The sequence below is a fragment of the Engystomops pustulosus genome, chromosome 4 (assembly GCF_040894005.1).
Source record: "Engystomops pustulosus chromosome 4, aEngPut4.maternal, whole genome shotgun sequence".
NCBI lineage: Eukaryota > Metazoa > Chordata > Amphibia > Anura > Leptodactylidae > Engystomops > Engystomops pustulosus.
In genome coordinates, this window is record NC_092414.1 from 7,835,085 (window position 1) to 7,858,618 (window position 23,534).

The window sequence follows — 23,534 nt, forward strand, 5'->3', positions numbered from 1 at the left end:
CCTGGCACTTAGGGCCAGCGCGCCGTTAATTGACCATTTTCCCAGAATATAAACCAGCCTCTCCCTGCCGGATCTTTGTGCTATATTCCTGTGACCCCAATTCCGTGCTGCCTGTCCTGATCTCCTTTTTTTGTTCCTGACGTTGATCCTGTTCTGCATGTGTCGACCTCCTGCCTGTCCCTGACCACGATTTGGCTTAACGTCTTTGTACCTCACCTTGGGTGCCACCGGGGACAAAGTCGCACCTGTGGAACGACCTGGTGGTACCACGCTGCAGCAAGTCCAACCCGCTTTGTGGCGGGCTCTGGTGAAAACCGGATGTCACTTAGATTCCAGTCGCAGGTGTCGGCTCACGTCATCGTCCGTGGTGGTCCAGTGGATCCTCTACCCCTGGAGCCTGACAATCGCCTGATATACCTCAGCCACTGTATCATGATGATAAATGGTTCACTTCATCTGGTTTTAATGTTGTGACCAATTCGTGTAATGTGCACCCCTCCTTTACACGTCATCAGCGGTAACATCTCCGTCACTTCTTCCACTTCTCACATATACAGAATTAACCACAAAAATTCCAACATCTATACCTGCTCAAGATGTTTCTGATTCAGTGACCCCCCCCCCCAACTTCATTTACTGCACATTAACACTGATAATGACTCCCTAAATGTTTACCTCAAGTACACTTACCTCAGCTCTCTTTACCTCACACATAAAAAGTTCAACATGTATATTATAGATTTTCCCCATATACAATGACTCCTACCTTCCTAAATATTTCACGGATTACACATTAATTTAGATCTGGTTACATGTAATATGCTTCTACATATCTAAAAATAAGCTTACATCAGCAAATATATACATGGCATGTATTCCTACACAGCTATGTCATATATTTATCTCAGCTGTAGTTGCAACAACTATACCTACATACTTACCTTATCCTTACCTTAGTGGTATTAACCACTGTATTCATACATATATGACTAAAATACACATAACACAGCCCCTATGTTACACATATCAATAATGAATATTAGGACTTGCTACATATTTACCTCACCTGAACTTACCTCACAGATTGTACTAAAAATACAACGATCTCTGCAGATTTACTCCATAAGCACTTACCTAAACAGAATTGACCTCACAAATACCACTACATATACAATGACCTGTCATACTTACTTCATGTGCACTTACCTTAGCTACATGTACCTTGTACAAATTGGTACACATATAAGAGCCAATTCATATTTACCTCATAAACACTTTCTTATCCTCAGCTAACCTGTATTTACCTTCATATACATATGACTCCCTACATATGTAACTATTATACACTTACCTTAGCTGTATTTGTCATAGATATGAATTCTCGTATTAGGAAACACATTTACCTCATTAACACTTACCTGATATCTACTTATCACACATGATTATATATATATATATATATATATATATATATATATATATATATATATATATATGTATGTACTGTCCACTAACCTTAGCTGTATTTACCTCATACATATTACTGTATAGATATATAACAACAGATTCACCTCATAAACTCGAACCTTATATGTCCTTATACATAAAATGGCCTCTTCATACTCATTTGATGTAGGTACCTTACACGTTAATACACATATTAAGACTCCCTATACACCTCCTATACACTTACCTTAGCTGTAAGTAACACATATACTGTATATACATACTAACTTTACCTGAAAATGATGCATACTGTATTACATCTATGGCAAAAATATCCCTCATATACACTTACCTCTGCTCCGATTACCACATATTTTAAACATTTTAATTATAGACACTTACCTCAGCTGTATTTACCTCATACTCCTATAGATCTATATAACCCAAACATATTTACATACTATTACCTATGCTTCACTTATGTAATACAACTTCCCCATGTTTCTATATGCATATTGACTTCATCTTACACATACCTACCTCAGCTTTAGTAACCTCACAAATATAACACCCACATAATGTACATTGCAGACACTTACCTCGGCAACATCTACATTGGATACCTTACAGCCACTTACCTCGGCTGTAGTAAAAACCCAGATTCCATTGATGTATAATGACTCCTCCATAAACTCCTCATGTGCACTTACCTCAGCTGTAGTTACTTCACAACTATAAGTCTATACATAAAGTATGTACATGATGGATTTTTACCTCAGCTGTAGTTACTACACACACTGTTTATTATAATGACGTCTCCATTGTGACATTACGTCAGCGCTTTGCAGTTAGGTCCAGGACTTACCTCACAGATTCATGTACGGCGCTTGGTCGCAGCGCGGGAAACTTCAGCACCAGTAAAATAACGATCCCCCGCCTGCGAGAAGCCGATCACGTGACAGACAGGCCCCGCCCCCTGCGCGCAGAGCGGGAACTTGTTGCCGCTCCTGGTTGTTGATGTGAGCTGTCTGAGGTACTGGAGGCCGGCGGCCATTAACGGGGGCGGGGCGTTATACAGGGGCGGGGTTATGTATAAGTATATAATGAGGAAAAAAGACGAAGATTGTAAGAAACTCACAGAGAGACAGCTCTGATAGATGGGGGTGTAGAGAGACAGCTCTGATAGAGGGGAGGTGTAGAGAGACAGCTCTGAGAGATGTAGAGAGACAGCTCTGATAGATGGGAGGTATAGAGAGACAGCTCTGATAGATGGGAGGTATAGAGAGACAGCTCTGATAGATGGGAGGTATAGAGAGACAGCTCTGATAGATGGGAGGTGTAGAGAGACAGCTATGATAGATGGGAGGTGTGGATAGACAGCTCTGATAGATGGGAGGTGTGGATAGACAGCTCTGATAGATGGCAGCTGTAGAGAGACAGCTCTGATAGATGGGGAGGTGTAGAGAGACAGCTCTGATAGATGGGGAGGTGTAGAGAGACAGCTCTAATAGATGGGGGTGTAGAGAGACAGCTCTGATAGATGGGGGTGTAGAGAGACAGCTCTGATAGATGGGAGGTGTAGCAAGACAGCTCTGATAGATGGGAGGTGTAGCAAGACAGCTCTGATAGATGGGAGGTATAGAGAGACAGCTCTGATAGAGGAGAGGTGTAGAGAGACAGCTCTGATAGATGGGGGGTGTAGAGAGACAGCTCTGATAGATGGGAGGTATAGAGAGACAGCTCTGATAGATGGGGGGTGTAGAGAGACAGCTCTGATAGAGGGGAGGTGTAGAGAGACAGCTCTGATAGATGGGAGGTATAGAGAGACAGCTCTGATAGATGGGGGGTGTAGCGAGACAGCTCTGATAGATGGGAGGTGTAGCGAGACAGCTCTGATAGATGGGAGGTGTAGAGAGACAGCTCTGATAGATGGGGGTGTAGAGAGACAGCTCTGATAGAGGAGATGTAGAGAGGCAGCTCTGATATATGTGAAAGGTGCAGAGAGAGCTCTGATAGATGGGAGGTGTAGAGAGACAGCTCTGATAGATGGGAGGTGTAGCGAGACAGCTCTGATAGATGGGGGGTGTAGAGAGGCCGCTCTGATAGATGGGGGTGTAGAGAGACAGCTCTGATAGAGGGAAGGTGTAGAGAGACAGCTCTGATAGATAGGGGTGTAGAGAGACAGCTCTGATAGATGGGAGGTGTAGAGAGACAGCTCTGATAGATGGGAGGTGTAGCGAGACAGCTCTGATAGAGGGGAGGTGTAGAGAGACAGCTCTGATAGATGGGAGATGTAGAGAGACAGCTCTGATAGATAGGGGGTGTATAGAGACAGCTCTGATAGATAGGAGGTGTAGAGAGACAGCTCTGATAGATGGGGGTGTAGAGAGACAGCTCTGATAGATGGGAGGTGTAGAGAGACAGCTCTGATAGATGGGAGGTGTAGAGAGACAGCTCTGATAGATGGGGGTTTAGAGAGACAGCGCTGATAGATGGGGGTGTAGAGAGACAGCTCTGATAGATGGGGGTGTAGAGAGACAGCTCTGATAGAGGGGAGGTGTAGAGAGACAGCTCTGATAGATGGGAGGTATAGAGAGACAGCTCTGATAGATGGGGGGTGTAGCGAGACAGCTCTGATAGATGGGAGGTGTAGAGAGACAGCTCTGATAGATGGGAGGTGTAGCGAGACAGCTCTGATAGATGGGAGGTATAGAGAGACAGCTCTGATAGAGGAGAGGTGTAGAGAGGCAGCTCTGATAGATGGGAGGTGTAGAGAGACAGCTCTGATAGATGGGAGGTATAGAGAGACAGCTCTGATAGATGGGGGGTGTAGAGAGACAGCTCTGATAGAGGGGAGGTGTAGAGAGACAGCTCTGATAGATGGGAGGTATAGAGAGACAGCTCTGATAGATGGGGGTGTAGCGAGACAGCTCTAATAGATGAGAGGTGTAGCGAGACAGCTCTGATAGATGGGAGGTATAGAGAGACAGCTCTGATAGAGGAGAGGTGTAGAGAGGCAGCTCTGATAGATGGGAGGTGTAGAGAGACAGCTCTGATAGATGGGGGTGTAGAGAGACAGCTCTGATAGAGGAGGTGTAGAGAGGCAGCTCTGATAGATGTGAAAGGTGCAGAGAGACAGCTCTGATAGATGGGAGGTGTAGAGAGAAGCCCTGATAGATGGGAGGTATAGAGAGACAGCTCTGATAGAGGGAAGGTGTAGAGAGACAGCTCTGATAGATGGGAAGTGTATAGAGACAGCTCTGATAGATGGGGGTGTAGAGAGACAGCTCTGATAGAGGGGAGGTGTAGAGAGACAGCTCTGATAGATGGGGGGTGTAGAGAGGCCGCTCTGATAGATGGGGGTGTAGAGAGACAGCTCTGATAGAGGGAAGGTGTAGAGAGACAGCTCTGATAGATGGGGGTGTAGAGAGACAGCTCTGGTAGATGGGGGTGTAGAGAGACAGCTCTGATAGATGGGGGGTGTAGAGAGACAGCTCTGATAGATGGGGGTGTAGAGAGACAGCTCTGATAGAGGGGAGGTGTAGAGAGACAGCTCTGATAGATGGGAGGTATAGAGAGACAGCTCTGATAGATGGGGGGGTAGCGAGACAGCTCTGATAGATGGGAGTTGTAGAGAGACAGCTCTGATAGATGGGAGGTGTAGCGAGACAGCTCTGATAGATGGGAGGTATAGAGAGACAGCTCTGATAGAGGAGAGGTGTAGAGAGGCAGCTCTGATAGATGGGAGGTGTAGAGAGACAGCTCTGATAGATGGGAGGTATAGAGAGACAGCTCTGATAGATGGGGGGTGTAGAGAGACAGCTCTGATAGAGGGGAGGTGTAGAGAGACAGCTCTGATAGATGGGAGGTATAGAGAGACAGCTCTGATAGATGGGGGGTGTAGCGAGACAGCTCTGATAGATGGGAGGTGTAGAGAGACAGCTCTGATAGATGGGAGGTGTAGCGAGACAGCTCTTATAGAGGGGAGGTATAGAGAGACAGCTCTGATAGAGGAGAGGTGTAGAGAGGCAGCTCTGATAGATGGGAGGTGTAGAGAGACAGCTCTGATAGATGGGGGTGTAGAGAGACAGCTCTGATAGAGGAGGTGTAGAGAGGCAGCTCTGATATATGTGAAAGGTGCAGAAAGACAGCTCTGATAGATGGGAGGTGTAGAGAGACAGCTCTGATAGATGGGAGGTATAGAGAGACAGCTCTGATAGAGGAGAGGTGTAGAGAGGCAGCTCTGATAGATGGGAGGTGTAGAGAGACAGCTCTGATAGATGGGGGGTGTAGAGAGACAGCTCTGATAGAGGAGGTGTAGAGAGACAGCTCTGATAGATGTGAAAGGTGCAGAGAGACCGCTCTGATAGATGGGAGGTGTAGAGAAAAGCCCTGATAGATGGGAGGTATAGAGAGACAGCTCTGATAGAGGGAAGGTGTAGAGAGACAGCTCTGATAGATGGGAAGTGTATAGAGACAGCTCTGATAGATGGGGGTGTAGAGAGACCGCTCTGATAGATGGGGGTGTAGAGAGACAGCTCTGATAGAGGGGAGGTGTAGAGAGACCGCTCTGATAGAGGGGAGGTGTAGAGAGACAGCTCTGATAGATGGGGGGTGTAGAGAGGCCGCTCTGATAGATGGGGGTGTAGAGAGACAGCTCTGATAGAGGGAAGGTGTAGAGAGACAGCTCTCATAGATGGGGGTGTAGAGAGACAACTCTGGTAGATGGGGATGTAGAGAGACAGCTCTGATAGATGGGGGGTGTAGAGAGACAGCTCTGATAGATGGGGGTGTAGAGAGGCAGCTCTGATAGATGGGAGGTGTAGAGAGACAGCTCTGATAGATGGGGGGTGTAGAGAGACCGCTCTGATAGAGGGGAGGTGTAGAGAGACAGCTCTGATAGATGGGGGTGTAGAGAGACCGCTCTGATAGAGGGGAGGTGTAGAGAGACAGCTCTGATAGATGGGGGGTGTAGAGAGACCGCTCTGATAGATGGGGGTGTAGAGAGACAGCTCTGATGTGAGAGGTGTACGATCACTAGGTACATGGGATTGTCTCTGAATACAGTTGTGATAGCGGAGCCTCGGAGTGGTGGGATGTGATGGATTCTTCTATCCCGCGTCTCCGTGTTTTGCTCCAGACATCCTGAGCGATAAAGACTGCGATGTCCATGGATCATATCGGGAAGTTTCCTCCATGTACTGCAGACGCTGCGGGGCTCTGATACTAATGAGGGGAAGTAGTGGACGGTTATATCGGATAGTATCGATTATACGATGGATATTATGTATCTGCTGAGGTTTTATATGGAGATATTCCGGCCTCTCCGATCTGATCCTATAGATCCTACGAGCGTAATCCCCTATAATAACAATTGTCTAATATCCTCGCAACATTGTTGCAATTAAAATCTTTATTCTTTTTCCTTCCAGTGTCCTGTTTTAACCCCGTAAAGAAAGAAAAAAAAAATTTGGATTCCTTCTGCGTTCTCCGTTACAAACGCCACAAATCTACAAAATTATCTACGGCCGTAAATCTTTACCAGACACGAAAATTCAGCCCGTCACTTTTCCCCTAATACCTTGAAACCCTATAAATCCACCCACAGACAAAATTCCAAAGTATCCTGCGTGTCGGATGCAATCCTCGGATACCAGACTGACACTAACTAGTGTGAAATTCTCGGATCCTTTCACCGAGTCAATGGGATAATCCTTGTAGGAATCAGACATCCCGATGCTCTTATATGGGAATGTCACTTATACCGGGATGATGGTGGGTGTTTTTTTTTCCCGACTTTTTTCCTAAAACACATTCTCCACATCATAAGAAATGAGGGGAGCGGGTGGGGGGGACCTGTAGGGCTCCTGGTATATGGTTAGGCTCTTTGAGGACCTGTGGTACAGTGGTTATATTGTTGGTCTTAGAAACACACGCTTGTGGTCGCCTCGTATCCCCAGCCACTTTGCAGCGTGACCACCCATCTGCCACAGGCAGCAAGTTTGTGGGAAGTTCTGCAAAGTACTTGCGGTGCTGTAGAGAGGGGGGCCGGGCTGCGAGAAGACCCACCTAATGAGACAAGGAGGGTGTTAAAGTGACAGGTGAGCCCCAGCTCCACTCCTCCGTACAGTATGTAAGCAGCGCTGGTGCGAGGTCACATGTCCCAACATCAATGAACCAAACATGACTGTTTAGCTCCGAAAAAGGGGAATGTGGCTTATGATGTCACAGTTTTGTCTTTATTAAGAGCTCACTGAGAAGGAATCCAGTTCTCCTCATACACAGCCAAAGGACACAGCTCCTTCCTGGAGTCCTGCTACATCACATCAGTCCTGGGATTACTACACACACAGCAGCCAGAGGAGCCGAGCCGCACACCACAAGTAAGTGCTGAGTATTGGGTCCTGTCTCTGGAGGTGGGGGAGTACTAAAAGAAAGCTACCCCTGCAGATGGGGGAGTACTAAAGGAGAGCTACCCCTGCAGATGGGAGAGTACTGGAGGAAAGCTACCCCTGCAGATGGGGGAGTACTGGAGGAGAGCTACCCCTGCAGATGGGGGAGTACTGGAGGAGAGCTACCCCTGCAGATGGGGGAGTACTGGAGGAGAGCTACCCCTGCAGATGGGAGACTACTGGAGGAGATCTACTCCTGTAGATGGGGGAGTACTGATGGAGAGCTACCCCTGCAGATGGGGGAGTACTAAAGAAGAGCTACCCCTGCAGATTGGGGAATACTAAAAGAAAGCTACCCCTGCAGATTGGGGAGTACTGGAGGAGAGCAACCCCTGCAAATGGGGAAGTACTGGCGGAAAGCTACCCCTGCAGATGGGAGAGTACTGATGGAGAGCTACCCCTGCAGATGGGGGACTACTGGAGGAGATCTACCCCTGTAGGTGGGGGAGTACTGAAGGAGAGCTACCCCTGCAGATGGGGGAGTACTGGAGGAGAGCAACCCCTGCAGATGGGGGAGTACTGGAGGAGAGCTACCCCTGCAAATGGGGGTCTAATGAAGGAGAGCTACCCCTGCAGATGGGGGAGTACTGGAGGGAAGCTACCCCTGCTGATGGGGGAGTAGTGGAGGAGAGCTACCCCTGCAGATAGGGGAGTACTGGAGGAGAGCTACTTCTACAGCTGGTGGAGTAATGAATGATAGCTGCCCCTGCATGTGGAGGAGTATTAGAGGAGAGCTACCCCTTCAGATAGGGGAGTACTGGAGGAGAGCTACCCCTGCAGATGGGGGAGTACTGGAGGAGAGCTACCCCTGCAGATAGGGGAGTACTGGAGGAGAGCTACTTCTACAGCTGGTGGAGTAATGAATGATAGCTGCCCCTGCATATGGAGGAGTATTAGAGGAGAGCTACCCCTGCTCCTAGGGGGAGTACTTAGGAAGAGCTACCCCTGCAGATAGGAAGTACTTTAGGAAGGATACATTTACAGCTGAGGGGGTATTGAATGATAGCTACTCCTGGAGATGGAGGAGTATTAGAGGACATATACCCCGGTGCAGGGAATGGATGGTGCATACTAGTGACTAAGGAGAAAAATGTTGCACAGTCACAGTGACATTTGTACTAGTTGGATATAATTAGATGGTGACACTATTGTCATTGTGTATTATGTGCCCTACAAGGAGAACAGACAGAGGGGAATGTGCGGATATTCACAATATGTTGTGGTTCTTCATCTACACAATATCTATCTGTAATGTATTTATCTGGATGTATATCCTATGTTTAATATTTATCTATTTCTATCAATTTGTCTATTTATTATTATTTATCTCTTATCTATCTATCTATCTATCTATCTCCTATCTATCTATCTATCTCCTATCTATCTATCTATCTATCTATCTATCTCATATCTATCTATCTACCTCCTATCTATCTATCTATCTATCTGTCTATCTATCTCCTATCTATCTATCTTTCTATCTCCTATCTATCTATCTATCTCCTATCTATCTCCTATCTATCTATCTATCTCATATCTATCTATCTATCTCATATCTATCCATCTCCTATCTATTTATCTCCTATCTATCTATCTATCTCCTATCTATCTATCTATCTCCTATCTATCTATCTATCTCCTATCTATCTATCTCCTATCTATCTATCTCCTATCTATCTGTCTGTCTGTCTATCTATCTATCTCCTATCTATCTATCTCCTATCTATCTATCGATCTATATCATATCTATCTATCTATCTATCTATCTATCTCCTATCTATCTATCTATCTATCTATCTCCTCTCTATCTATCTCATATCTATCTACCTCCTATCTATCAAATCTATCTATCTATATATCTATCTATCTCCTATCTATTTCATATCTATCTATTTCATATCTATCTATCTATCTATCTATCTATCTCCTATCTATCTATCTATCTATCTCCTATCTATCTATCTATCTCATATCTATCTATCTATCTATCTATCTATCTATCTATCTATCTCATATCTATCTATCTATCTATCTATCTCCTATCTATTTCATATCTATCTATCTCCTATCTATCTCCTATCTATCTATCTATCTATCTCCTATCTATCTATCTATCTATCTATCTATCTATCTATCTATCTATCTATCTATCTCATATCTATCTATCTATCTCCTATCTATCTCCTATCTATCTATCTATCTATCTATCTATCTATCTATCTCCTATCTATCTTTTATCTATCTATTTCATTTCTATCTATCTATGTGTGTGTATTTATTATTATAACAATCGGTTTCTTTCCTGTCTTTTTGTGTAGTTATTGTTGCTATTATTAGTCCTGGGTTTCCCATAGTTGGTCGGGTTTGCTGCGTTCCGCATGTCATACAGATTTCTCTCAGGTGCCGCGGTTCTTGCAGTGTATTTAGGGTCAGTAATGGATCCGTCTGCCCCCTCTCACCTCCCCGTGGAACGCGCACAAACCTCAGTCTGATCCCGTTCCATGTGCAGTCGGCATCCAAAACCCACAAGTTTTCCGAGCTAAAATAATCATTGTTTTTCATGCAGAGATTATAGAAATATTTCACTGTACTCCCCCACAAGTCTGCAGCCCGGAGGAGCTGTCACGCCTGGAGGATGGGGGTTGTTGTACATTGTGTAGTACCGCTGCTTTGGGTCGGTGTTGTCTGGTTTGGGAGAAGCTAAACGTTTAGGTTAAGGGTCGACATTAGGAAGTCACAAGACAATGAGGACAGACGATCCGACACAGAGCTGCCGTGTCGGGATTGGAGTCGGGATGAATGGATTGATCTGGATTTGCCATTAGTGTATTACCACTTAAAGTGTCAATATTTTCTACTATGTACGGAGATCCTGGCATCAGTATGCAGCACCGCCGGCCGGGGGGTACATACTTTAGATCCAGTGTCTACCTAGGCAGGACAGGGCAAGGTTAGCAAGTAAAGGCATCGGAAAAGATTCCACTACAGTACGAAGCCGTCTTTGTCTCTCTGGAAGTAAAAAAAAAAACAGATGCTACAAGAGCACCCCCTATGGGCATAAAATCATATCATCCGACAAAATTACTGTCCATCACACCGGTGGCCATAAAATGATCCAGATATCTCCATTGTATACATAACGTGACTTGTATGGTTTCCTGGCTGCATGTTATTATCATCAGGAAGATCGTGTCATAGGATTACGGATGGATTATATTATGTTAGACTAATAGCATTTCTTTTTGTTTTGTTTTTAGGTCTTTCTTTTTCTCTTATTTATTCTCGAAAAAGGAAATTATCTGCTAGCGAGTGCTGGAAATATTCCACAGGTGAGAGTATACACCGGCTCTGCCGCCTCCCACTATGCATCACACCGGTTATGACCGAGCTTTTTTACACTAACCCTAATGGAATAACTCCAATCATGCACCCTAAACGACTAACCCTAATGCACTAACCCTAACCCATGCACCCTAACCAACTAACCCTAATGCACCAACCCTAACCCATGCACCCTAAACGACTAACCCTAATGCACTAACCCTAACCCATGCACCCTAACCAACTAACCCTAATGCACTAACCCTAACCCATGCACCCTAAACGACTAACCCTAATGCACTAACCCTAACCCATGCACCCTAACCAACTAACCCTAACCAATCAACTCTAATGCACCAACCCTAACCCATGCACCCTAACCAACTAATCCTAACCCACGCACCCTAACCAACTAATCCTAACCCACGCACCCTAACCAACTAACCCTAATGCACTAACCCTAACCCATGCACCCTAAACGACTAACCCTAATGCACTAACCCTAACCCATGCACCCTAAACGACTAACCCTAATGCACTAACCCACGCACCCTAACCAACTAACCCTAATGCACTAACCCACGCACCCTAACCAACTAACCCTAATGCACTAACCCACGCACCCTAACCAACTAACCCTTTCCAATTAACTCTAATGCACTAACCCTAACCCACGTACCCTAAACGACTAACCCTAATGCACTAACCCTAACCCACGCACCCTAACCAACTAACCCTAACCAATCAACTCTAATGCACTAACCCTAACCCATGCACCCTAAACAACTAACCCTAACCCACGCACCCTAACCAACTAACCCTAACCCACGCACCCTAACCAACTAACCCTAACCAATCAACTCTAATGCACTAACCCTAACCCATGCACCCTAAACAACTAACCCTAACCCACGCACCCTACCCAACTTACCCAACCAGTTAACTCCAATGCACTAACCCTAATCCACACACCCGTATGCAGTAACCCTAGCATAAAAACGGTAACCTAATAACTATGTTCCAAGAGGGAGACGCCCTACCACCATGGACCTCGGTCTCTGATCACGTCTGTCTCTTCCATGCAGGTCTTGGTTACTCTCAGGATGTTGCGGAGTCTCCTTCCACATTGCAGTTTGGCCGTCTTCATCTTAAGTTGTTCTTTCCCCGCTGACGGGAGACCGACGCAGGGGCTCAGCGGCCGAGTGTAAGAGACCTGCTCTGTCCTCATTACTTAGTGTATGTCTATATATACAGTATATGTATGTGTTGCATGCAAACGTCCGATAATCTGCGTGCGGACCCACGCAGTGAGCGGATTGTTCCGCTTTCTATCCAGTTTGCCGTATTCTGGAATTCTTCAACTTATAGCATGCAACCTCTATGAATTATCTACACAGCTGGGAATTTGTTACAGTGTGACACGGCGAAATCTAGGACATATTTTGCTATGCACGGTCATAGTGCGGTGAGACACCGGGTGCCATAGACGTCAATGGGGACCGATATGCATATAGATTCCCATTACGTTTGTGTGAATGAGCCCTTAAGAGTAAATTCACATCAGAAATTTGTGCAAATGAAATAACACAGATGTAGATATTTTCGTAACAATCCGCCATGTTTGAATATATCCTAAGCAAGATCTCTCTCTTTGTCAAAACTGATACATTGTAACAGACTCTCTGTCCAGGTTTATATACAGACACACAGCAGATACTTGCACAAGGAGAGGAATTGAAACATCTATTATAACGTTGCAGAACTTCTTCCTATCCAACGCTGAGGTCATGGCTGAGGTCATGGCTGAGGTCATCTCTGAGGTCATCTCTGAGGTCATGGCTGAGGTCAGCCGGCGCAGCCTCCTTGTACATGTGATCACTTCTTATTGCGCCACACGTTATGATTATCGACACGTGCGCGTTGATATCAAACTCAGCCTCCCGGGCAAATCCGTCTGACACCCACATAAAGGGATTAATCCTACAGGACGGATCCTACAGCGCGGAATCAAGTGAGCACATGTAACTCTTTACAGGAGACGTGTAATTATATCTGCATGGGAGACAAGCCCCCGGCTACGCGCTCAGATAAACGCTGCATTGTTAAAAGGGAGGGAGAAGGGGTCAGACAATGCAACGGGGAGGAATACTACTCAGGCAGGACCCCGAAATCACCTCTCGAAAGATTGAATCTTTAACGAAGTTAACAAAGTTGAATGTAGTTGAAGTCCCCTGTTTAACCCTCAATGTATATGAGGGAATAACTACTAGAATACAGATATGGCTGTGTCTCGGTCGGTGGTCGCCTACAGGTAAAACTGTCTTGACCTCTGGGACCTCCACCAGTCCCGAGGCTAAAGGTGCAACATCTCCGTGACCCCTCCATTGCGTTCCTCCCCAGTTCTGCAAGAAGCTACAATGTAACCCCGACAAATGAAAGGTTCCCGAGAGGGCACAGAAGTATAAACCCTGTAGTATGAGTATACGGAAGGTTTATAGGAGCTGTAGGGGGCGTACATAGTCAGGCCTCAGTACGCCCGCTCTGGTATTCACTTTCAAGATGTTCATGTCAGATGTGAAAACGCTTCAGCTCATCCCACAAAAGCCATATAATAAAAAAACTCCGACATCCGGACCCATCGAATACAAGACGCCGCCGCTGGATTTACTATTGACCACATCCGACCTCAGTCATTGTTACTATGTAAAAGTTCTGCAACTTTCTCGTAGAATTTGTCCTTTTAATACCTTAAGGCAGATAATCCCTCGTAACATGGTCCGAAATCCAGGGGAGAGATTTGGGTTTTGTCTAATGTTGAATGTAAAGAAAATTATTATTTCTGTTAACTAACAGCAAGCAGAGATCTTAAAAATACAGATTTATGTAACATTACGTAGGGTATTGCTGTGATGGTTTAGATCTGTCGAATATGGATGTCCCCTTCTCGTCTAACGGCTCCTTGCTTCCTCTTGTGTAGGCGCCGGGCCGTCTCAGAACATCAGCTCCTCCACGATAAAGGCAGATCCCTCCAAGAACTCCGCCGGAGAATATTCCTACAAAGCCTCATAGAAGGGGTAAACACGGCAGAAATACGGGCAGCGCCAGATGAATCGCCACGACCGGTCCCCAGCGTCAAGAACTTTAACACCCTGCGGCTGGTGGGCGAAGAGGAGGCCGTCACAAGTCACCTGACTCAGGAGACACACAAACCTCCTAAAATTCATGGGAAGAAGAAGAAGGGGAAACCTGGAAAGAGGAAGGAGCAAGAGAAGAGGAAGAGGAGGGAGCGGTCAGCGTTAGAAAGTCTTCAAGACCCGCCCGGATCGGAGCTTTGGTGGGAAGAGCTGGGTATCAGGTCAGTAGTAAGAGCTGGGCATGATGGGTAATGGTTGGGTGGGTCCTACATTGGTGCATAAATAGGGGTGATGAACCTATAGGTGGAAGACTTTGGAAAATAAGGAGGATTTGAGTTGCGGAACTGGCCACCCACAACATTTACCACGAGGTTGACCAACAATCGCTAACCAATCAACCAAAATTGACAGGATAGAGCTGAGGTCTTCTGCATGTAATACAACCCATGGATGGGTTCCATCGACAATTTTAATTGAGTAGGATAGGCCGCCTAATTCTTGATGTCTAATAAGGGGTCAAGATGGTCCAAAAAGTTGGATGTCAACCTACGTGGTCCAGTGATTTCACAGCCACCTTTTTAGATTCTCATGGAGGTCTTTGGCCTCCTTAAGGCAGATTGTTCCCGAATCAGAGCTGTACATGAGTTATCTCGTAGAATCCAGGCGAGATCTTTCTTAAGCCGGAGCTTTCCATCCTCCCTCATCAACGCGTGGGCCAACGCTTTTTGTGAATTTCCGAGCAAACTGCAAATTTTACTGCAAGGCGGTGAAATTTAAGTGCATCCTGGACGAGCGAAAACCACCAGTAATACAGAGAGAGAGGGATGTAGTCTCCGAGGAGAGCCGAGACGTCTCAAGACATTCCTGCCTGCCCCCAAATATGTCGGGAACAACAAATTTACATCTCTGGATAATGGAAGATGTTCCCTGCTCCTCCCAGGACACTGGTTAAAGCCTATAGTGAGGGGATCCTTGTCTAGGCCTTCTAGGTAAGGGGGGGGGGACTAAGCTTAGGCCAAAAATTTTTTACTAAAAAGGCCACTTTCAAATGACGTATCAAAACTTTATTGGATTTTAGTTTAACACAAAAAGAATCTAATGAAAATAATTAATGTATCAATATAAAAAAGAATATCGAATAAAAATCTCAGGATAGAAAGAACAGAAAATTACAAAATAGAAGAAAAACACAACTCGCTGATCCCCGATACCTCCATGTATCACAGACTTCCTGTTGAATCTCCATTTCCTGTTCCGCCTTAATTGACAGGAAGTGACTCATCTCTGGCTGCAGCAGTGGATTTCCTTAACTTGTGATTGGCCGGAATGTCACAGCTCCTCCCCTTTTATTGGGAATATGATTTTCCGGAAATGGTTCACAAGTATCAACTCCCCGCACCCTCCAAAATCTCCATTAGAACATTTGATATTATACTATTATTATATATTATTACTATATACCAGTGATGGCTAACCTATGGCACTGGTGCCAGAGGTGGCACTCGTAGTCCTTTCTGTGGGCACTCGGCCATCACCAGAGATGACTCCAGGTATCTTCCTGCAGTCCCAGACAGCCCAGGACTTGCTGTGCACAGAGCTATTTTAAAGTGACAGCTGTACCAGGGACTATTTTCTGCTTTGTTGGTGTCCTCAGGTGCTGGTATCAATGAAAACTGTGACAGAGAAGGAAGTATAAATCACAAATTAAATTTCTGTGTTGGCACTTTGCGATAAATAAGTGGGTCTTTGTTGTAGTTTGGGCACTCGGCCTCTAAAAGGTTTGCCATCACTGCTATATACTATAGTATAAAATAATATTCTATCTTTTTTTTCTTTTTTTAAATGATCATTTTTTGCTATTATTACTTTATTGATATTTTAGATTCATTTTTATCATTTTTAGGTTGTTGGGTTTTTTTTAAATCCAGTGATATTTTATACTTTTTGTTTTGTCATTTTTTATTCTCCGTTGATTTCTTAGATTTATTTTTACCATTTTCAAGTTAATGTTTTTTTTTTCTTTTAATTTAATTTTTTTTTTTTTTATTACATTTTTTGTTTCTGTGATTTTATTCTCTTAGTTTTTGCTCTGTTTCTTGCATTTTGTTCCCGCGTTTTCGGCCTCACTTTAACCCTATTTTTTTTTCTCTTCTCTCCGCAGTTCGCAATGAGTTCGCAATTCAACTGGAGCTTCCACTTCTATTGAAGAGACATTACATGGAACAAAAAAAAATATATTAAAAAAAAAATTAAAAAATAAAAAGTGAGCGGGGAAGCAGCGGAAACAAAGCGAAAAAAGAAATTCTGGACTTGCACATTTTGTGATGTATTTATTTCCTGTAAATATCCAATGATCAGAGACCGTCCCCCGGACCCCACGTGCGCTGTCCCCCCGCCCCCCCCCCCCCCGCCGTCTGTAATACTGCACAGCCGCCCCCCCTTGCGGCCCCCTCCCCTTATTTATTGGTTGACTTCTGTATTTATTGTGTTATAATTTTTTTTTTTTTTAATCCTTGTGCTGCTGGCGTCCCGTTTCATGTTGCACTTTACGTCCAGAACTCGCCGAGATTTTATGTGTTTTTTTTTTTGTTTGATTTTTTTATTATTTTATTTTTTTTTATATTTTATTGAACATTATTATTGTTATTATTATTATTATTTTATTTTTATTTTTTTCTCTATTGTGCATGTATGAAATGTGGCGACTGGTGGAATTTGTACAGAATGTGTAATAAATCCAGTGTCCAAAGTAAGCAAAGCGCAGTCTGGTTCTGAAACAACCCCCCCACCCAACCACCGCGGGTGATCGGGGGCCAAATTTACAACCCACGTCCTCATAAACACTTGGTATTACAGGAAAAATACTGCGCTATTTATAGCAAGTGTGGACTGCGCTTAAAGGGACAGTACAAGTTGTATGTGGGGTGAGGATGGTGCACAGTATCGCCACCTATAGGACCTATAACCTCAGGCTATAGGTCCATACGTTATCCCCTATGCAACATAATAGTCAAATACTGATGCAGGGATCCACCTCTGATGGGACTCAGCTTTCCTAAGAACCTGATGGCATTTACAAAATCAGCATGTCACGTGCATTATATATCTGTACTTACTGTACATGAAGCAGGGGGCTCAGGATGAACACAACTTTAAACAAATTTAAGGGGGATTATAATTTGGATCTTATTCCCATTCAAATGAATAGGACTGAGCTGCAATACCAAGAACAGCCACTGTACAATGTGCCGCACTGTACAGTCATAATATTAATGTTAATATGATAGTAATTATTGATATCTTAGTATTGGAAAACCCCTTTAAGTTTTTGAACTTGCGGGGAATTATGAAAAAAAAGTGTTACAACTTTATAGTCACCACTAGGGGGAGCTCAGGAGCTAACTGTATACAGATTATACAATAAACCTGATATAAGGCAAGGCCTGTTCGCAGCTAATTCCCATTCAGTTGCAATACCAAGAACAGCCACTGTACAATGTGTGGCGCTGCACAGTAAAAATTAGGGGAATATTTGGTGTGCCCCCTAATATGATATTAATGATTGAGATCATAGTCATGGAAAACGCCGTTAAGTTCCTGAACTTCCAGGGAATTCTTAAAAAAAAAAAAAAAGTGCTACAACCCTATAGCTCAGTCACCACTAGGGGGAGCTCCGGAGCTAACTGTATACAGATTATACAATAAACCGGATATTAGGCGAGGCCTGTTTGCAGCTAATTCCCATTCAGTTGCAATACCAAGAACAGACACTGTACAATGTGTGGTGCTGTACAGTCTCTTCACCCAGCTAATTAGAGGGATATAAAGTGTGTAACCCCCTCCAATCTGATATTTATGATCAATATCTCAGGTGTGGAAAATCCCTTTAAGTTCCTCCATTCTCAAAAAAGTGCTGTAACCTTATAGATCAATCGCCACTAGAGGGAGCTCCAGAGCTAACTGTATACAGATTATATAATAAACCGGATATAAGGCAAAGCCTGTTTGCAGCTAATTCCCATTCAAATGAATAGGAATCAGCTGCAATACCAATAACAGCCACTGTACACTGTGTGGCGCTGCACAGTCACTCCACAAAGCTAATTTGGGGGAAACGGCGTGTGCAACCCCCCTCTTATCTGATATTAATGAGCACTATCTTAGTCGTGGAGACCCCTTTACTTCCTGAATTCTCAAAATAACCCTATAGCTCAGTCGCCACTAGGGGGAGCTCCAGAGCTAACTGTATACAGATTATACAATAAAGCTGATATTAACTTAGTATACAGTCATAGCTTACATTCCTCAAGTGTTGATTTAAGGGGGCATCTTAAAGGGGTTGTACAGCTAATTTCAAACACAGTGGCTCACCTGTCTGTCATGTCTGGTATTACGGCTTAGTTCTCTTATAATGAGGATGTTGACCCACAATACCTCACACAACCTGTGGACCTTCGTGGCGCTGTATGCATTATTCTAATTCCAAACAATCCCTTTAAGGATGAGATGTAATCTGAGCCAATTCTGAAGGAGTGTAAAGAAGGGATTGTGTCCTCACACTGCTGTGCAATTAGCTCTGTGCAATGTGCTTGCTCCACTGTCCTTATCTTCTCTGAGTAAAATCTGTAGCAGATTAATGGCTAAATACAGCAATCACAGAAAGCAGAGTATGAGGAGCTGTGAAGCGGTTGAACGCAGAAAGCACAGCAGTGTGAGGACTGGCCCCCATTACAATCCTGGAATATAAATCCATTTATCACAGTCCTGCTGCTACCAACTACATACACAAAGGTTGATTACTTGCCTCTCCAGGGACAATACCTAACACTAGATGCAGAGAGCCCAGAGCACAGCAGTGTGAGGACACATCCCCAGTACAATACTAGAATATAAATCCATATTTCACAGTCCTGCTGCTACCAGCTACATACACAAAGATTGAGTAATTGCCTTTTCAAGGACAATACCTAACACTGGCTGCGGAGAGCACAGTGCAAAGCAGTGTAAGGACACATCCCCAGTACAATGCTGGAATATAAAACCATTTTTCAAAGTCCTGCTGCTATAGGATGGATGGAACAGCTCTCCAGGACCATTATCTAATATTGTCTACAAAGAGCACAGAACACAGCAGTGTGATGAAAGTTTCACAGTCCTGCTGCCCCCAGCCAAATATACAAAGGTCTCACCACACATCCTTCCAGGGCCAATATCTAACACTGGCTGCAGAGAACACAGAGCAAAGCAGTGTGAGGTCTGATTACACATCTCTCCAGGGACAATACACAACACTGGCTGCAGAGAGCACAGAGCACAGCAGTGTGAGGTCTGATTACACATCTCTCCAGGGACAATACATAACACTGGCTGCAGAGAGCACAGAGCACAGCAGTGTGAGGACTGATTACACATCTCTCCAGGGACAATACATAACACAGGCTGCAGAGAGCACAGAGCACAGCAGTGTGAGGTCTGATTACACATCTCTCCAGGGACAATACATAACACTGGCTGCAGAGAGCACAGAGCACAGCAGTGTGAGGTCTGCTTACACTTCTCTCCAGGGACAATACATAACACTGGCTGCAGAGAGCACAGAGCACAGCAGTGTGAGGTCTGATTACACATCTCTCCAGGGACAATACATAACACTGGCTGCAGAGAGCACAGAGCACAGCAGTGTGAGGTCTGACTACACATCCCTCCAGGGCCAATATCTAACACTGGCTACAGAGAACACAGAGCAAAGCAGTGTGAGGTCTGATTACACATCTCTCCAGGGACAGTACATAACACTGGCTGCAGAGAGCACAGAGCACAGCAGTGTGAGGTCTGATTACACATCTCTCCAGGGACAATACATAACACTGGCTGCAGAGAGCACAGAGCACAGCAGTGTGAGGTCTGATTACACATCTCTCCAGGGACAATACACTACACTGGCTGCAGAGAGCACAGAGCACAGCAGTGTGAGGTCTGATTACACATCTCTCCAGGGACAATACATAACACTGGCTGCAGAGAGCACAGAGCACAGCAGTGTGAGGACTGATTACACATCTCTCCAGGGACAATACATAACACAGGCTGCAGAGAGCACAGAGCACAGCAGTGTGAGGTCTGATTACACATCTCTCCAGGGACAATACATAACACTGGCTGCAGAGAGCACAGAGCACAGCAGTGTGAGGTCTGATTACACTTCTCTCCAGGGACAATACATAACACTGGCTGCAGAGAGCACAGAGCACAGCAGTGTGAGGTCTGATTACACATCTCTCCAGGGACAATACATAACACTGGCTGCAGAGAGCACAGAGCACAGCAGTGTGAGGTCTGACTACACATCCCTCCAGGGCCAATATCTAACACTGGCTGCAGAGAACACAGAGCAAAGCAGTGTGAGGTCTGATTACACATCTCTCCAGGGACAATACACAACACTGGCTGCAGAGAGCACAGAGCACAGCAGTGTGAGGTCTGATTACACATCTCTCCAGGGACAATACATAACACTGGCTGCAGAGAGCACAGAGCACAGCAGTGTGAGGACTGATTACACATCTCTCCAGGGACAATACATAACACAGGCTGCAGAGAGCACAGAGCACAGCAGTGTGAGGTCTGATTACACATCTCTCCAGGGACAATACATAACACTGGCTGCAGAGAGCACAGAGCACAGCAGTGTGAGGTCTGATTACACTTCTCTCCAGGGACAATACATAACACTGGCTGCAGAGAGCACAGAGCACAGCAGTGTGAGGTCTGATTACACATCTCTCCAGGGACAATACATAACACTGGCTGCAGAGAGCACAGAGCACAGCAGTGTGAGGTCTGACTACACATCCCTCCAGGGCCAATATCTAACACTGGCTACAGAGAACACAGAGCAAAGCAGTGTGAGGTCTGATTACACATCTCTCCAGGGACAGTACATAACACTGGCTGCAGAGAGCACAGAGCACAGCAGTGTGAGGTCTGATTACACATCTCTCCAGGGACAATACATAACACTGGCTGCAGAGAGCACAGAGCACAGCAGTGTGAGGTCTGATTACACATCTCTCCAGGGACAATACACTACACTGGCTGCAGAGAGCACAGAGCACAGCAGTGTGAGGTCTGATTACACATCTCTCCAGGGACAATACATAACACTGGCTGCAGAGAGCACAGAGCACAGCAGTGTGAGGACTGATTACACATCTCTCCAGGGACAATACATAACACAGGCTGCAGAGAGCACAGAGCACAGCAGTGTGAGGTCTGATTACACATCTCTCCAGGGACAATACATAACACTGGCTGCAGAGAGCACAGAGCACAGCAGTGTGAGGTCTGATTACACATCTCTCCAGGGACAATACACTACACTGGCTGCAGAGAGCACAGAGCACAGCAGTGTGAGGTCTGATTACACATCTCTCCAGGGACAATACATAACACTGGCTGCAGAGAGCACAGAGCACAGCAGTGTGAGGACTGATTACACATCTCTCCAGGGACAATACATAACACAGGCTGCAGAGAGCACAGAGCACAGCAGTGTGAGGTCTGATTACACATCTCTCCAGGGACAATACATAACACTGGCTGCAGAGAGCACAGAGCACAGCAGTGTGAGGTCTGATTACACTTCTCTCCAGGGACAATACATAACACTGGCTGCAGAGAGCACAGAGCACAGCAGTGTGAGGTCTGATTACACATCTCTCCAGGGACAATACATAACACTGGCTGCAGAGAGCACAGAGCACAGCAGTGTGAGGTCTGACTACACATCCCTCCAGGGCCAATATCTAACACTGGCTGCAGAGAACACAGAGCAAAGCAGTGTGAGGTCTGATTACACATCTCTCCAGGGACAATACACAACACTGGCTGCAGAGAGCACAGAGCACAGCAGTGTGAGGTCTGATTACACATCTCTCCAGGGACAATACATAACACTGGCTGCAGAGAGCACAGAGCACAGCAGTGTGAGGACTGATTACACATCTCTCCAGGGACAATACATAACACAGGCTGCAGAGAGCACAGAGCACAGCAGTGTGAGGTCTGATTACACATCTCTCCAGGGACAGTACATAACACTGGCTGCAGAGAGCACAGAGCACAGCAGTGTGAGGTCTGATTACACATCTCTCCAGGGACAATACATAACACTGGCTGCAGAGAGCACAGAGCACAGCAGTGTGAGGTCTGATTACACATCTCTCCAGGGACAATACACTACACTGGCTGCAGAGAGCACAGAGCACAGCAGTGTGAGGTCTGATTACACATCTCTCCAGGGACAATACATAACACTGGCTGCAGAGAGCACAGAGCACACCAGTGTGAGGACTGATTACACATCTCTCCAGGGACAATACATAACACAGGCTGCAGAGAGCACAGAGCACAGCAGTGTGAGGTCTGATTACACATCTCTCCAGGGACAATACATAACACTGGCTGCAGAGAGCACAGAGCACAGCAGTGTGAGGTCTGATTACACTTCTCTCCAGGGACAATACATAACACTGGCTGCAGAGAGCACAGAGCACAGCAGTGTGAGGTCTGATTACACATCTCTCCAGGGACAATACATAACACTGGCTGCAGAGAGCACAGAGCACAGCAGTGTGAGGTCTGACTACACATCCCTCCAGGGCCAATATCTAACACTGGCTGCAGAGAACACAGAGCAAAGCAGTGTGAGGTCTGATTACACATCTCTCCAGGGACAGTACATAACACTGGCTGCAGAGAGCACAGAGCACAGCAGTGTGAGGTCTGATTACACATCTCTCCAGGGACAATACATAACACTGGCTGCAGAGAGCACAGAGCACAGCAGTGTGAGGACTGATTACACATCTCTCCAGGGACAATACATAACACAGGCTGCAGAGAGCACAGAGCACAGCAGTGTGAGGACTGATTACACATATCTCCAGGGACAGTACATAACACTGGCTGCAGAGAGCACAGAGCACAGCAGTGTGAGGTCTGATTACACATCTCTCCAGGGACAATACATAACACTGGCTGCAGAGAGCACAGAGCACAGCAGTGTGAGGACTGATTACACATCTCTCCAGGGACAATACATAACACAGGCTGCAGAGAGCACAGAGCACAGCAGTGTGAGGACTGATTACACATATCTCCAGGGACAGTACATAACACT

The 23,534-nt window shown here is 45.5% G+C and overlaps 1 protein-coding gene across 6 annotated transcripts; it reads left to right on the plus strand.

Moving 5' to 3' along the window:
- Positions 1 to 2,377: 2,377 nt before the first annotated feature.
- PTHLH (parathyroid hormone like hormone) lies at positions 2,378 to 17,086 on the plus strand. 6 transcript variants are annotated; one of them, XM_072144999.1, is made up of 7 exons: positions 2,378 to 2,479; positions 6,879 to 7,547; positions 7,694 to 7,829; positions 11,156 to 11,227; positions 12,305 to 12,423; positions 14,197 to 14,574; positions 16,515 to 17,086. In XM_072144999.1, the coding sequence occupies exons 5-7, from the start codon at positions 12,323 to 12,325 to the stop codon at positions 16,522 to 16,524; spliced, it is 489 nt and encodes a 162-aa protein (XP_072001100.1). In that variant the 5' UTR covers positions 2,378 to 2,479; positions 6,879 to 7,547; positions 7,694 to 7,829; positions 11,156 to 11,227; positions 12,305 to 12,322; the 3' UTR covers positions 16,525 to 17,086. The 6 variants fall into 6 exon arrangements, with proteins under 6 accessions (XP_072001100.1, XP_072001101.1, XP_072001102.1 ...); XM_072145000.1 differs by having other exon boundaries at positions 6,879 to 7,221; positions 7,678 to 7,829; XM_072145001.1 differs by having other exon boundaries at positions 6,879 to 7,221.
- The last annotated feature ends 6,448 nt before the right edge of the window (positions 17,087 to 23,534 follow it).

What these genes read in the sequence shown, in the direction of transcription:
- PTHLH (XM_072144997.1), top strand. Translation starts at nt 12,323, where the DNA reads ATGTTGCGGAGTCTCCTTCCACATTGCAGTTTGGCCGTCTTCATCTTA. An exon ending in CAGGGGCTCAGCGGCCGAGT is followed by an intron (nt 12,424 to 14,196) that starts GTAAGAGACCTG and finishes CCTCTTGTGTAG; the next exon opens with GCGCCGGGCCGTCTCAGAAC.